Source organism: Astatotilapia calliptera, chromosome 19, assembly GCF_964374335.1.
Source record: "Astatotilapia calliptera chromosome 19, fAstCal68.1, whole genome shotgun sequence".
NCBI classification, from domain to species: Eukaryota; Metazoa; Chordata; class Actinopteri; order Cichliformes; family Cichlidae; genus Astatotilapia; species Astatotilapia calliptera.
Genome location: NC_137440.1, coordinates 3,724,083 through 3,740,615, shown reverse-complemented (window position 1 = coordinate 3,740,615; position 16,533 = coordinate 3,724,083). Strand labels below are relative to the sequence as shown.

Sequence of the window (16,533 nt, the reverse complement as noted above, 5' to 3'; positions counted from 1 at the left end):
CATGGATGGCAGGCTTTTGAGCGTCCTTGCAAAGAAAGGTGGCTATATTGGTCGCTGATTTGTTTTTGTTTTGTTTTTGAATGTCAGAAATGTATATTTGTGAATGTGGAGATGTTATATTGGTGTCACTGGTAAAAATAAATAATTGAAATGGGTATATATTTGTTTTTTGCTAAGTTGCCTAATAATTATGCACAGTAATAGTCACCTGCACACACAGATATCCCCCTAAAATAGCTAAAACTAACAACAAACTAAAAACTACTTCCAAAAACATTCAGCTTTGATATTAATGAGGTTTTTGGGTTCATTGAGAACATGGTTGTTGTTCAATAATAAAATTATTCCTCAAAAATACAACTTGCCTAATAATTCTGCACTCCCTATATATTGTGCTTTTCTACTCTGAAAGCACTTACTTATTGACACGTCTTATTCACCCACACACACACATTCATGCAAACACTTTTTTCTACTGTATGCCAAGGGGCTTTTTAACCTTCACGCACTCACACTTAAGTGGATGTAATTGCAGCTCAATGTTCAAACATCCTGCCTAAGGATACGTCAACATGCAGACTAGAGGAGCCAAGGTTTGAAAAACTGCATAGGGACAGGGAGCGTGTTCAACAAACCCTAAACATCAGCAAGCATGAATTTCGCATTTCGTAACAGCATCTATTTTGTGGTGGAATATTAACACATGTCAGCATGATATTTATCTTAAAAAAAAAACAGGAGGGCAAGAAAGAGCCATATATATTAGCTGAGACCACTGTCGTCACAGACAGAAAAAAAAATGGAAATCAGTGGAAATTATATTACAACTAGAAAGATTTGCATTTCCTGCGAAAATGCAGTGTGGATGCTTTAAAGCTGAAGCTGTATGCAAAAACTAGCTGAAAAAGCTGAAAAGTTGCAGAAAGTGTAAAAACTTTGCAGAAGCAAAGGAACTTTGCTAAAATGGAATAACTTAGCAGAACTGCAATATCTTAGAGGAAACATAATACTTGGCAGAAATACAATAGCATAGCAGAACTTAGCAGAAATATTGTAACTTACCAGAAACATGATAACTTCTCAAAAATACAAGAATTTAGGAGAAATAGTATAAGATAACAGAAAGAATATATTTAGCCAAAAATACTTAAGCATTACAGAAACACTATGATTTAGAAAAATAGTACAACAGAGCAGAAATACTGTGATTTACCAGAGACACTGTGATGAACTATGAATATTGTAATTTTAAATCAATACTATGTTTTAGCACAAATACTATAATTTGACAGAAATACTATATTTAGCACAAATCTTATAAAATAGCAGAAATAGTATGATTTAGCACAATAGTAATAACTTAAACAGAAAAATTGGAAAAGCAAAATGGACAGCTGAAAAAATGCTGAACATGCTAAGGGTCCCTCAAATATACTTGTTAAATGAAAAAAATTGGCAAAAAAAAATATAACAGCCACACAATCACAAATATGGACACATATGGAAACACACATGCACAGAGAGAGACACACACAAGATCCAATTCAGTCAACCAGTCTAAATATATTGAATTTGAATCTTACAATGAGATCATCCCATAAAAAGGCTTCTTCTCTCTCTCTCTCTCTCACACACACACACACACACACACACAGAGAGAGAGAAGTAAGTTTCTAGCTCAGTCAAGCAGCCTTGGAGCTGCTGAATTTGAATCCACCAATCAGAGAGCCTGTGCACTTTTTCCCGCCAAAACAGGTGCACGCAGCACAGAGAGACACAGGATTTTTGCAGTCTATTTCTCATAATGACGACTCCCCTCAAACAAATGACCATAATTTCCTAACCGTAGGGGCTAGAACGGTCATTCTTACACCGTTTTGTTCAGAAGAGATGGGGGAATCTTCAAGTGTTGACAATTTATCATTAAAATATGAATTATTAAAGATAATGGACTTCTAATGCACCATAACTGAGTAGAGCAAAGCAAAAACTGCCTTGACTTGCCCTCAAACAACGCTTTCTAACTCTAAATCTATTTGGAGTATCAATATCATTCTTTCACCGTAAGAGACAGCAGGCTTTGGTGAACAATCATGGAAATTTTCAGGTCTCTGTGGAAATCCATTAAAAAGATATGACGAGAGAAATAAGTGGTTCATTTCCAGAGTTTGAAATCTGAAGAAATCTGAGCGAAGGACGAATTTCCTACCCTCAAACAAGTCTAACTCATTTCAGAACGGTAATAGGTGAGAAAATAATTCTTGAATTGTGAGCGTCAGGAGTGTCTGAAGATATACTGGGACAAGCCTTATGTCTTAACTTTGCTTCGTTAAGGAGATATGACGATTCGAATATGCCTCTCATTACAGAAATCAAGCGGTGATTTTGAACAAGCTCTCCATTGACTTTCTATGGAGAGTTTTGCGACTTTGTGTTGGTCTGAGGAGATTTGCCAAAATTCTATAAATCCCACAACAATGATAGTGACATTTTCGGAAACCCAGCAAAAATACCTACGTTTTGATGTATAATTTGTGGAAGTTGAGTGAAGATTGAGCAAGTAGCAAGAAGTTGTTCGGACATGAAGAGAAGACTGCAAAACCTTCAGTGGCACACTGGAAGCCAAGTGCATAGCAACCATAACAACGCATGTATTTTGTGAAAAATCACAATTTTGCAACTCAAAACTTTAAGAGGCATAAAGGTAAAACGGTAAAAGATTTGAAAAAGCTGAATCATACCTGAATAGCCCAATAATTTGAGAACATTTTAAAGTTTGAATGGTTGTTCTACGTGAAAATATGAGGAAGTAGTTAAGTTTCAGAAACAAGCAAATTTTAGCAGAATTGCAGAAGTTTCCCATTCATTTCAATGGGACAAATTAAGCTTAATATTTTAAAAAGTATAATAGTGAAAAATACCAAAAGACAAAGCAGGAATTAGCAGAAATAGCAGAATATTTTAAAATTTGAACGGTGAAAATCGGCTGAAAATTGTGGAAGTAGTTAAGTGCCAAAAAGTGTACGGAAGTCCCAAGAGGAACTCAATAGTGTGGATGCTTAAAGCATCCACACAATTATATTAATTATAGTACGATTCATACTCAATTTCAGAACCTTACTTTTCAGAAGCTTGATAGCATTTAATGACTCATTTAATGTGAACAAATATCAACAAGCAATGTTTAGAGTGTAAACGGCCCACAGACTGCATTTAAAAACTAGCTTGAAAACTGAACTAAACATATTTTAAGTCTTAAAAAGTTTTCAGCTTCATTTTCATTCAAATAATCACATCACAATAACATTTCCAATTGTGACATCAGTGAATAGAGATTTATTCTTTAAATTTCAAGCTTTCAAAAAAATAACACTGTTGTTATTGTGTGGATGCTTTAAGCATCCACACTATTGAGTTCCTCTTGGGACTTCCGTACACTTTTTGGCACTTAACTACTTCCACAATTTTCAGCCGATTTTCACCGTTCAAATTTTAAAATATTCTGCTATTTCTGCTAATTCCTGCTATGTCTTTTGGTATTTTTCACTATTATACTTTTTAAAATATTAAGCTTAATTTGTCCCATTGAAATGAATGGGAAACTTCTGCAATTCTGCTAAAATTTGCTTGTTTCTGAAACTTAACTACTTCCTCATATTTTCACGTAGAACAACCATTCAAACTTTAAAATGTTCTCAAATTATTGGGCTATTCAGGTATGATTCAGCTTTTTCAAATCTTTTACCGTTTTACCTTTATGCCTCTTAAAGTTTTCAGTTGCAAAATTGTGATTTTTCACAAAATACATGCGTTGTTATGGTTGCTATGCACTTGGCTTCCAGTCTGCCACTGAAGGTTTTGCAGTCTTCTCTTCATGTCCGAACAACTTCTTGCTACTTGCTCAATCTTCACTCAACTTCCACAAATTATACATCAAAACGTAGGTATTTTTGCTGGGTTTCCGAAAATGTCACTATCATTGTTGGGGGATTTATAGAATTTTGGCAAATCTCCTCAGACCAACACAAAGTCGCAAAACTCTCCATAGAAAGTCAATGGAGAGCTTGTTCAAAATCACCGCTTGATTTCTGTAATGAGAGGCATATTCGAATCGTCATATCTCCTCAACGAAGCAAAGTTAAGACATAAGGCTTGTCCCAGTATATCTTCAGACACTCCTGACGCTCACAATTCAAGAATTATTTTCTCACCTATTACCGTTCTGAAATGAGTTAGACTTGTTTGAGGGTAGGAAATTCGTCCTTCGCTCAGATTTCAAACTCTGGAAATGAACCACTTTTTTCTCTCGTCATATCTTTTTAATGGAATTCCACAGAGACCTGAAAATTTCCATGATTGTTCACCAAAGCCTGCTGTCTCTTACGGTGAAAGAATGATATTGATACTCCAAATAGATTTAGAATTAGAAAGCGTTATTTGAGGGCAAGTCAAGGCAGTTTTTGCTTTGCTCTACTCAGTTATGGTGCATTAGAAGTCAATTATCTTTAATAATTCATATTTTAATGATAAATTGTCAACACTTTAAGATTCCCCCATCTCTTCTGAACAAAACGGTGTAAGAATGACCGTTCTAGCCCCTACAGTTAGGAAATTATGGTCATTTGTTTGAGGGGAGTCGTCATTATGAGAAATAGACTGCAAAAATCCTGTGTCTCTCTGTGCTGCATGCACCTGTTTTGGCGGGAAAAAGTGCACAGGCTCTCTGATTGGTGGATTCAAATTCAGCAGCTCCAAGGCTGCTTGACTGAGCTAGAAACGGTTAGTTATGTCTATAACTTCTGTTCCCTGAAGGAGAGGAACGAGGTACAACACATAAGTATGGGATATCACGCCCTCGCGTGTCCTGGCTGAAGAAACCTTTATTCACGCCTTTACGGCAGATGACGTGTGATGACACGCGCAAGGCCCCGCCCGCACATATAGCCGCTGCCATCACCGTCATCCCTCAGTTCGATAGCCGCTCTTCACCGAGCCAACTGCTCAGTGGGGCCACCCTGTGTTGTACCTCGTTCCTCTCCTTCAGGGAACAGAAGTTATAGACATAACTAACCGTTCCCTTTCAGTCGATTCACTCGGTACAACACATAAGTATGGGACCTATATACACGCCCCGCAGAGCAGCCACCGAACCGGAACGGGACCACCACATCCTCAGTGAGTGGTAGACCCAGCAGGAAGGACAGCATGAGCCACCGAAGGGGCTGTAACGTCCAACCGATAAAACCGCACAAAAGTGTGCGGCGACGCCCAATTAGCCGCTGCACAAATATCAGCCACAGGCACCCCTCTAAAAAGAGCCCATGAGGTCGCCATCCCCCTGGTGGAATGAGCTCCCACCCCGTGGGGCAACGCAAAACCTCCGGTGCTGTATGCCAGCGAGATAGCTTCTACAATCCAGTGGGACAGCCTCTGTCTGGACAGAGCTCTACCTCTATTCGGATTAGCGAAGCAGACAAACAACTGGTCACACAAACGCACATCCCGAGTGCGCTCAATGTAGGTGCGTAGCGCACGCACCGGACAAAGAGAATGCACCCTCCTCTGCTCCTCAGATTCAAAAGGAGGGGAGCAAAAGCTCAGCAACTCAAACTCCATTGAACTATAAGATGCAGGCATGACCTTGGGAAGATAGGCGGCATTCGGACGCAATACGACCTTGCGGCCATCAGGAGAAAACTGTGTGCAGGCAGGATGCACAGACAGCGCATGAAGGTCCCCCACTCGCTTCGCCGAGGCCAAAGCGAGAAGTAATGCGGTCTTATACGAAAGAAGTTTCATATCTACCGACTCAACGGGTTCAAACGGAGGGCCACAAAGGGCCTCCAGCACCAAAGACAAGTCCCAAGCAGGGACACTGGACTTAAGCACGGGCCTCAGCCGGCGAACCCCTTTCAGAAAACGCACGGCGAGGGGATGCGCACCTGGTGTCACCCCGTCAAAACCGATATGACAAGCAGATATAGCCGCTAAATAAACCTTGATCGTCGAAAACGAAAGGCCTTTATCCAACAGCTCCTGCAGGAATGTCAAAACATCCACAATAGAGCACTGAAATGGGAGAGTGTGGCGGTCCTGGCACCATCGCTCGAAGGCTCGCCATTTGTAAGCGTACAAGCCTCTAGTAGACGAGGCCCTGGCGCTCTGAATCGTCGCTACCACACTAGGTGGCAGACCCTTAGCAACCAAGTTTAACCTCTCAGCAGGTAAGCATGAAGGTGCCACAGATCCGGGCGCAGATGAAACACTTCCCCCCCGCCTGAGAGAGGAGATCCCTGCGGAGAGGAAGCTGCCAAGGACTTGCTGCAAGCAGGCTGATTATTTCTGCATACCACGACTTCGCGGGCCACCAAGGGGCCACCAGGATCAGAGAGAGGGAATGCCGACGCACCCTCTCCAGAATTGGAGATATCATTTCCACTGGGGGAAATGCATACAGGAGCACGTCTGGCCATTGGTGCGCTAGCGCGTCCAAGCCCAAGGGTGCATCGTGGTCGATTATGGAGAAGTACAGGGGGCAGTGAGCATTCACCCTGGAAGCAAAAAGATCTATTTGCGCCTCGCCAAATAGATCCCAAATCTGAGCCACTATTGAAGGGTGTAACCTCCATTCTCTCACCAGAGGACCCCCCCTGGAGAGAAGGTCCGGCCCCAGGTTCAGGTGGCCCGGGACATGGGTGGCTCTTAGAGTCAGAAAATGAACACTGCACCATAACAGCAGAGAGCGAGACAGCTGCAACAGGGGAAGAGAGCGTGTTCCTCCCTGCCCGTTTATATAAGACACCACTGTTGAATTGTCCGTCCTGACTAAGACATGCTGGCCCTGCAGGACTGGACGGAAACGCTTTAGAGCTAAGAACACTGCTAACAGCTCTAAGTGGTTGATGTGCAGCTGGCGCTGAGCCACGGACCAGATCCCTCTCACTGACGCACCCTCGCACAGCGCTCCCCACCCACTTAGGGAAGCATCTGTGGACACCACCTTGCGAAACAACACCCTCCCAATCCGAGAGCCCTGGTGCAGTAGCCCGGGCTCCCTCCAAGGACGGAGAGCTAGCATGCAAGACGCAGTTACCGGCAGCCTCCTCCGGAGGTGACGCGAAGCACACAAACGGTGAGAGAGAGTCCAGCGTTGAAACGCTCTCATTTTCAACAGCCCAAGCGGCACTACGGCGATCATAGATGCCATCATGCCCAACAAGCGCAATATCGTCTGGAAACGCAGTCTGCGTCCCAGCTGAAATTGAGCGAGGCAGCGATGAAACGCGGCCACTCTGTGCTCTGACAACCGTGCGCGGCTGGAAAGAGAGCATATTTCCAGACCGAGAAAAGCGATCTGTTGACCTGGGATTAGCGAGCTCTTCTGAAAGTTCACAGAGAACCCCAGTGTCTGAATGTGTGACAGAACCCGCGACAGCTGCGTCTCCGCCTGTTCTCTGGAGCAAGCCACGAGAGCCCAGTCGTCCAGGTAGGCCAAGATGCGGATGCCCCTCTTCCTGAGGGGCGCTAGCGCTGCCTCGGCACATTTCGTAAAGGTGCGGGGAGCGAGCGACAGCCCGAACGGCAGCACTAGGTATTCGTAGGCTACGCCCTCGAATGCAAACCTCAGAAACTGCCTGTGTTTCGGGTGTATAGCGACATGAAAATAAGCATCTGTTAGATCGATTGTCGCAAACCAATCTCCCGGGCCGACTGCACTCAGGAGCTGTCTGAGTGTTAGCATCTTGAACCTGTACGTTCGCAGGTACGTGTTCAAGACTCGCAGGTCGAGGATGGGACGAAGCCCTCCCCCTTTCTTCGGAATGACAAAATAACGGCTGTACCAACCTTTGTCCGTCTCCGAAGCGGGGACCACCCGTATTGCTCTCTTCTGTAATAGCGCCTGTATTTCCTCTCTGAGTACCAAGGCTGCCTCGGGGTTGACAATCGTGTTCACGACTCTTTGGAAACGAGGCGGCTTGACCCGGAACTGCAACCGGTAACCCATGGCAACGGTTTGCAGCACCCACGGAGAGGGGGCGCAAGCGCGCCACTGAGGGAAGTGAGCAGCCAGCCGGCTGGCCTGCAGCACTGACGGCGGGGCGCCGTCGCCCCCCAGTGTGTCTGCAGGGGACTGCATCCCCTGCCTGACCTGGCTCATTTCGCCTGCAGGTTGAGCATTTGAGATTGTTTGAGAGTAAACCACACTCTTTATTGATTGCAACATGGGAACATGTACATTTATACATTTTGTTGGGTGCACCTTTTCCGGGGCATAACAATGAAAAACAGCGGGAACACTCGATGTGGTCGCTTGAACATTCAACACATCTGAACCGTGTGCAGGGGTTATGTGCTTGGGAGACCGCGATAGGGAAGTGCAGCGCCTTCTGGGGCTGACAACCTGAACAGAACTTAAGCGGCACCTCTTGTGCGGCAACAGAGGGGTAAGAGCAGCGTCTCCCTGCTGCCGGATCCCTTCCCCACTCGCAATCACAGCTAGGAGGGTTGAGGCTTCTTCCTCCTGGGCGTCGGGTCCCGTCGGGGGCCCGGGGGAGGGCCTTTGCCCCAGGCCGACTGGCGTGGAGCTCGGGCCGGAGTACGTGCTCTCGCCGGCGGCCCTCCCACTCCAGCAGTGGGCGCCGGTCTCTTGCCAGCTGTCAGAGGAGCGGCGGGCCTGTGAGAGCTAGCAGTGGGCTTGGGCTGGGGCTGGCGTCTGGGGATGATGTCGCGCAGAGCTTCCGTCTGCTTCTTCCTCAGATCGAATCTAGCCTGAATGGCTTCAAGTGAATGTCCGAATAACCCAGCCGCAGACACTGGTGCGTCCAGATACACAGCTCTGTCTCTATCAGGGACGTCGGAGAGGGTCAGCCACAGGTGCCTCTGCGCCACCACTGTCGAAGCCATCCCTCTGCCCAGGGAGAGCGCTGCACAGCGAGACGCACGGAGGATGTAATCCGTGGTGACTCTAACCTCGTTAAGAAGAGGTGACAGCGGGCTGTCCTCCGGAACCAGCGATCCAAGCTCCGCCAGGCACATTGCTTGGTACGTCTGGAGCATGGTGACGGAGCTCATGGCTCGAGCGGTGCCGGCCTGAGCCCGATAAATCTTCTCCAGCTGCGAGGCCGAGAATCCGCAGTGCTTGGACGGCAGAGTTGCGGGGCCACCGACACCATGGTTATGGGACGGGGCCAGATAAGCAGCCAGAGACGGCTCCATAGGGGGTGGGTTAGCTAAACCAGCTCCCTCGGCGCCGTCCAATTCCATGTACTGTCCATAGCCGGGCACCGTGACGCGGGTAGACAGAGGTTTGTCCCATGACGCTGTTAGCTCGCAGAGAAAGTCTGGGAACATGGGGAGGCAGTTTTTGGCCGTTGCGGGCTCCGGTGGAAGGAAAAAACCCGCAAACCGCGACGGCTTCCGAGCTGGTGGAGGAGAGGGCCAGTCCACCTGCAGCTTCTCAGCGGCACGGCGAAACAGGGAGAAAAGAGAGGTGTCATCGTGGCCGACCGGCGCAGCAGCGGCGGCATATTGGGTCGACAATGAGCTCTCCTGCTCATCCTCCGACAAACCATGGATGTCCAGGCCGATGTCCAGCACGTCATCGTCTTCCTGGGGAGCGCTGGCGGGCTTCAACCCAGGCTGAAGCCCGTCAGCGCTCCTGCATGGTTCCGGTCCGTCATCGGCTAACCCGTCAACGTATTCCATGTGGTCAGCCCAGCTAATCGCGGGGACATCGACCTGAAAATTTTCGTCTTCGGACTCGGACGAAGCCGGGGCTCCAGACTCGGAAAGAAGAGGGTCATGCCGTGCGACAGCCGAGCGTCCCAGCAGTCTTTCCACAAACGTCACCCGTCTTTCCAGGGTCGAGCGTCGGAGCTGGCGACAAAACGCACAAGCTTCGGGCTCCGTCAACGCTCTCCTAGCGTGGACGATCCCCAGGCAGACAGGGCAGGCATCGTGCTGGTCGCTGTCATGCAAAGAGAAACCACATCCCTGAGGACAGGGGCGAACAGAAGATTTCTGCTTTGCTCGCTTCGGTTTGGAGTCCATTCCCAAAACGCAAAGCGAAACGCTGCACAAGAAAAACTTGAAAATAGCGCTCCGCGGGCAGCCTACGCACCAGCTGGGCGGTGGAGGCTAACACCAACAGGGGCAGTTAAGCTAGGTTCAAGTTGGCAGACAACGGAGCTAACTAGCAGTAGCTAGCTAGCCCAACTCAGCAGAGGTGTTCTCAGCGAGGTGAAGAGCGTAAGAACTGAGGGATGACGGTGATGGCAGCGGCTATATGTGCGGGCGGGGCCTTGCGCGTGTCATCACACGTCATCTGCCGTAAAGGCGTGAATAAAGGTTTCTTCAGCCAGGACACGCGAGGGCGTGATATCCCATACTTATGTGTTGTACCGAGTGAATCGACTGAAAGGGAACTTACTTCTCTGTGTGTGTGTGTGTGTGTGTGTGTGTGTGTGTGTGTGTGTGTGTGTGTGTGTGTGTGTGTGTGTGTGAGAGAGAGAGAGCGAGAGAGAGAGAGCGAGAGAGAGAGAGAGAGAGAGAGAGAGAGAGAGGAAGCCTTTTTATGGGATGATCTCATTGTAAGATTCAAATTCAATATATTTAGACTGGTTGACTGAATTGGATCTTGTGTGTGTCTCTCTCTGTGCATGTGTGTTTCCATATGTGTCCATATTTGTGATTGTGTGGCTGTTATATTTTTTTTTGCCAATTTTTTTCATTTAACAAGTATATTTGAGGGACCCTCAGCATGTTCAGCATTTTTTCAGCTGTCCATTTTGCTTTTCCAATTTTTCTGTTTAAGTTATTACTATTGTGCTAAATCATACTATTTCTGCTATTTTATAAGATTTGTGCTAAATATAGTATTTCTGTCAAATTATAGTATTTGTGCTAAAACATAGTATTGATTTAAAATTACAATATTCATAGTTCATCACAGTGTCTCTGGTAAATCACAGTATTTCTGCTCTGTTGTACTATTTTTCTAAATCATAGTGTTTCTGTAATGCTTAAGTATTTTTGGCTAAATATATTCTTTCTGTTATCTTATACTATTTCTCCTAAATTCTTGTATTTTTGAGAAGTTATCATGTTTCTGGTAAGTTACAATATTTCTGCTAAGTTCTGCTATGCTATTGTATTTCTGCCAAGTATTATGTTTCCTCTAAGATATTGCAGTTCTGCTAAGTTATTCCATTTTAGCAAAGTTCCTTTGCTTCTGCAAAGTTTTTACAATTTCTGCAACTTTTCAGCTTTTTCAGCTAGTTTTTGCATACAGCTTCAGCTTTAAAGCATCCACACTGCATTTTCGCAGGAAATGCAAATCTTTCTAGTTAACACTGTGTTACACCCCGGCCTAGGCAACCGGCGTGCAACACAGGAACAATAAAAATAAGGGGAAAAAAACAAAACAACTACTACGGTTTTCCACAAAAATATCCCAAAACGAAAGTATCGACAGCTATTTACATCAAAACACCAAACTATTTACAACCGGGGGGGAAGATTGCGACCATCACAAACTGAAACACAAGGCTTAAATACATAGAGGGAGCAATCAGGGAATGGACCACAGGAGGGAAACACAGCTGGGGCAAATCAGAACTGACGAGACAAGGAAGCGTAAACTGAACACACTGAGATACAACAGACCTTCAAAGTAAAACAGGAAACATAACCGTCACGCCTAAAACAAAACACTGACAACACCGAATCGTAACAACTGTCTCACATGCTCCCTGAATGGGTACTGCACCCACATTTTTAAGGGGATGGAAAAGAGGAAAAGTTTTTTTTTCTTCCCTCGTGATCATAAATGTATCCAGACTTACAACCGGGTTGGAAGGGCTGACGGCGAGTCATCTTTGCTGCGTATTATGTCGTTACACCTCTCCACCATTAAGTTGGATGGGATGGGGTCTCCTAAGCGATAGAGCACAGCCAAGCAGTGGGCCAACAGCCAGCGGGTAGGCCCGCTTGGAGAGTTAATTAGAATTTCCCACAGCTGGTCAACCAAACACCGCTGGTTCTGTCTGATATCGACCTAATGGGTAACAAACATTAATAGAATTACCACTCTCAGAGTTACACAATTAATTCCTTTTTATTTTCCATGATCATATGACCTCTTACCCTGTCAGTGACTGGGAGGAGCCTCTTTAGGTGGTTAAGCCATTCCAAGATGAACTCGGCCTTCTGGTGTTTGCCCACCTGATTACATGCCTCCTCGTCCAGGAGGAGGCTGTGAGCACGCTCCATCGCACAACACCAGTAGTGCTCCTCTTTCACCTTCTGTCTTTTTCCTGTGCTCTCCCAAGTGCTCAGTGTGGATGACCTGCCATCCTCCAAAATTCTTTGAGACATAGGATAAAAAACAAAAAACAAAGGCAGTTTAGTTTATCTAGCGTTAGTAGAAAGACAGCACCAAGGCACACAAGATTTGGCTCAGACTTTGCTCCAATCAAGGACCCCAGCTGTGGATACTGGGAACAAATATTCTCATTCGGTGAATACTGTGGGTGATGTTAACAATGAGAGTAATATTTTCTAGCATATTTCTTTAAGTTTCCAAAAATGAATGTATATATATATATATATATATATAAAATTAGAGCTGGGCGATAGAACGATAACGATATGTATTGCGAAATAACTTTTTCTCGATAGAAAAATTAAACTATTGCGATAGGCTCTTGAACAGCCAATCCAAATTAAGTAGCGCAGAGCCGAACCAATCACAGCCGCAGCGTCACGTCACGTGACTTGTTACGTGCGTGCCAAGCCGCACATGTGTATTTGTTTGGGAAGCAGCCAGCCGCCATGCCGCCCAGGGTAATGGAGGAAATGAGTGTGCAGACTAGAGAAAAATCAACCGACAGCGTGACCGAAGGTTACCGAAGAGAAAACCGATGATGGTTCCAATGCTGGAGAGATTGTCGAACGGAAGAGCCATAGAAGTTCCGTAGTGTGAAGGTATTTCGGCTATTTCAAGTCTGACAAAAAACAGAGTAGCGCACTGTAAATTGTGCCGAAAGCAAGTCTGGAAATACAATAAAGCGGTGCATGCTCAATCTCTGACTGGAAGCGCTGATTCGTCATTCGGCTTTTGTCAGACTAAAGTAACTGTTAAAACTGTTTGAAAAGCTAAGCTATATAACAAGGAGAGATTGAGAATTTCCTTTTAGTTCTCAGTTTATTTGATATTGACAAAAGTTAGTCAGTTTTGTCTGTTCTTCTGTAAAACAAACTAAGATTTATTTTTAGAATTAATATTTTGTTTCTAAGTGGAATTGACAATTTAGTCGTCTGTTTCGTTTGTTCTATTTTGAAACTTAAACGCTTTAGCGGCTGCCTTTTGTGTAGTTTGCAATATTTGCCTTTATTTATCTGAAAAAGTCTCATGTTCCTTAAGTACTTCTACCCTGTTGAACTTATTTTGGAAAATAAATATTTAAATCAAAACAAGCTGCTGATTATTTCACATTTTACTTGTGAGCAACGGCACATTTAAATCTTACAAATATAGTTATTTGGCTTATATCGTGATAGATATCGTTATCGCCTGAAATGAAAAAAACATATCGTGATATGAAAAATTTTATATCGCCCAGCTCTATATAAAATATACATATTATTATATATATATATATTATTATATATATTATTTTGCTGTATACACCATTTAAGATTGTGGTTGGGTTTTTTTTTTTTTTTTTTTTAAATGGACGTACAGATCAACTTGACATTGGAACTAGAGGATTCCCAATAGCCAACAGCTGCCTTTGGGATCCTGATGGAGAACTAATGAACACTATGGTCTCCCTGTGCCCTAAACTGCAAAGCAAGCCAGGGCTGCGTGATATGATGAAATATGCCGGATGACGAAATTAAAACATCTATTGTTAAAGGACCTGTTAAAAAAAACAAAACAAGTCGAGGACCTTATTCCTAAATGAGTGGCTACCTATGTAGCTTGGACATGGTTTGGTTATAAAAAGTCTGACATGGACCAGAAAACTGTACTACGTAAATTATGCAGGAAATCGGTACCCACCATGGACTCAAACACGACAAACCTTTTCTACCACCTACAGAAGAATCATGTGAAACTGTATGGAGAGAGTTTACGGATGAGAAGCAAAAAGGAGTCAAAATAAAAAACCTTAGACTCAAATGATAGAATAGGCTTTTCCCCGCAGCAAGCCATGTAATAAATACTCACAAAGAAAATGGCAGCCGTTACAACTTATATCTAAAAATATATAGTTTCATGCATTGGTCAAAACACTCAACTCCAGGTACAAAATACCCAGCTGAAAACACTTCATATAAGTCAAGTTGCCCGAGATTCACAGAATTTACAGAAAATGCACCATTTTGTGATATATAGGGCTGTGCAATATGACCACAATCTCATATCCCAATCGCAATATATTTCGAGAAATAGTGCGTTTTCTGTAAATTCTGTGAATCCCGGGCAACTCGACTTGTGTGAAGTGTTTTCAGCTGGGTGTCGCTTGACAGAGGCATGAAGCTATACAATTTTAGATATATAAGTTGTAATGACCGCCATTTTCTTTGTATTTTTTACATGGTGTGCTGCAGGGAAAGGCCTGTTCCAACATTTAAGGTTTATTTTGAGCACCTGAAGGCTCTTTTTTGCTTCTCAGCTGTAAACTCTCCTCATGCTCTTTCACATCATTCTTGCGTAGGTGGTAGAAGAGGTTTACCGTGTTTGAGTGTGGTGGGGACAGTTTGCGGCATAATTTGCATAGTACAGTTTTCTGAGAAATAAGAATAATGTATATCATTTCAGTTTATTTTGAAAAGTCTCAACAGGATCTTGAGGTTAATTGTGAAAGGTTTGTGTGGAAAATAAACAAGCGGATGGCGGAGCCACATGATGGTTTTGCCATCGTTGTTGTTAATGAAAGTAACCAGTAACTTGCTTTCGACTAATTAGATCTGGTGTTATAACCTGGTAAAAAGCAAACCACCTTATAAACACTGAAAATCCAGGATTAAATTTAAAGTTACCTCACTAAGCCCCAAATTGTGCTTCATAGTACAGGCAACATCCCTCTGTCAGGCAGAGTAAATTCTGATCTGTGCTAAGATCTCTCCAAGTTATCCTTACAGAAATCTAAAGCATAACATCAGAAATTAAAGCTTTGACAGAGGGCAGTGCTGAGCTCTGATAACTATTGAATGATTGCACTTGTTGGAAACAGTGACTCCAATGTGATTCCAAAATATAACATGCAATGTTCATAATGCATGATGCGAGATGACGCACAGTTACGCATTGTTGATGAATGTGACCAATGGTTTCAAATGCCTTTGTTTAATGAGTTTTTGACCTTAAGTAGTTCTCAAATTTAACATGATATCTCATTGTTTCTTAGTTTTAGACTGCCTTTAAAAAAATAAAACTGTTAGTCATGGTTAGCCTAATTTTTTTTCCTTGTTTAGTCGGTTAAGAACATAGTTGCCAAGAAAATCCCTAAGCCGAACTAGGGCTGTTCAATATAATGATATATATCTGATGACGATGTAAAAACGTCTATCGTTTCATTTTACGCTACCGTTTGTTTCGTGGTGTGCCAAAATGGATGATCTGATATCGTCGTGTTGGTGTTGTTTCCAGTTCCGGGTTCAACATTGAAAGTGACCAATCACATTGTTGTGACGTTATTCTTTTACGAACCAAGCCATTCGTGCATTATGAAATTCCGATGTTGCAAGGACAATATCAGTTCTGCTTACCGTTTATTAAAGGGTTACAGTTAGGGTTAGGGTCCGTTGATCGGAGGACAGAGGCGGTTTCTTGCAGCTTAAGTACAGTTTTTTGTTTTACGGCGGTTTTTCCCGAAGTCGCAAAAGTATGACGTCACAACATTCTGATTGGTCACTTGCAATGTTGATCCTGGAACAAAATGTTTTAGTATGACGATCTGGGAACAACACCAACACGACGATATCAGATTGTGTGTCGCAAAATAAACTGTTTACGGCAATATTTTTTCACCGTTTTGATGGTCACTGTAGTGGCTATATCAATTTCTTAAAGTTCTCTCTTTCTCTTATATTTAATATAGCCACACTAAGGACGGACAAGCGCCTGTTTTTATGCGTTGTGGTTAGCAACAACTACGGTAACACCATCGCGTGTCTGCTTGTTTATGTTCCACATAAACCTTTCACAATAAAGCTCAAGATCCCGTTGAGACTTTTCAAAATAAACTGAATCACGTGAAAGAGCAGATTATTTACGGATGAGAAGTTAAAAAAAAAAAAAAAAAAAAAAAAAAGACGCCAGGTGCTAAAAAACAAAACAAAACCTTAGACTCAAACGTTAGAACAGGCTTTTCCCCGCAGCACGCCGTGTAATAAATACTCACAAAGAAAACGGCGGCCGTTATAACTAGGGCTGGGTATCGTCACTGATTTCTAGAATCGATTCAATTCCGATTCACAAGGTCCCGAATCGATTCGATCCACGATTCGATTTAATTCCATTCG

General features: G+C 43.8%; 1 protein-coding gene across 4 annotated transcripts in view; it reads right to left on the bottom strand.

The window, feature by feature from the left end:
• Positions 1-16,533, bottom strand: part of heatr5a (HEAT repeat containing 5a) — a 61,321-nt gene that overhangs the window by 39,759 nt on the left and 5,029 nt on the right. For all 4 annotated transcript variants that reach the window (XM_080293766.1, XM_080293765.1, XM_026191683.2 and 1 more), the window contains 2 exons: positions 12,145-12,364; positions 11,844-12,055 (listed from right to left, as the gene is read on the bottom strand). In XM_080293766.1, the coding sequence (XP_080149892.1) occupies positions 11,844-12,055; positions 12,145-12,270 (338 nt within the window). In that variant the 5' untranslated portion in view covers positions 12,271-12,364. The remainder of the gene's footprint in view (positions 1-11,843; positions 12,056-12,144; positions 12,365-16,533) is intronic.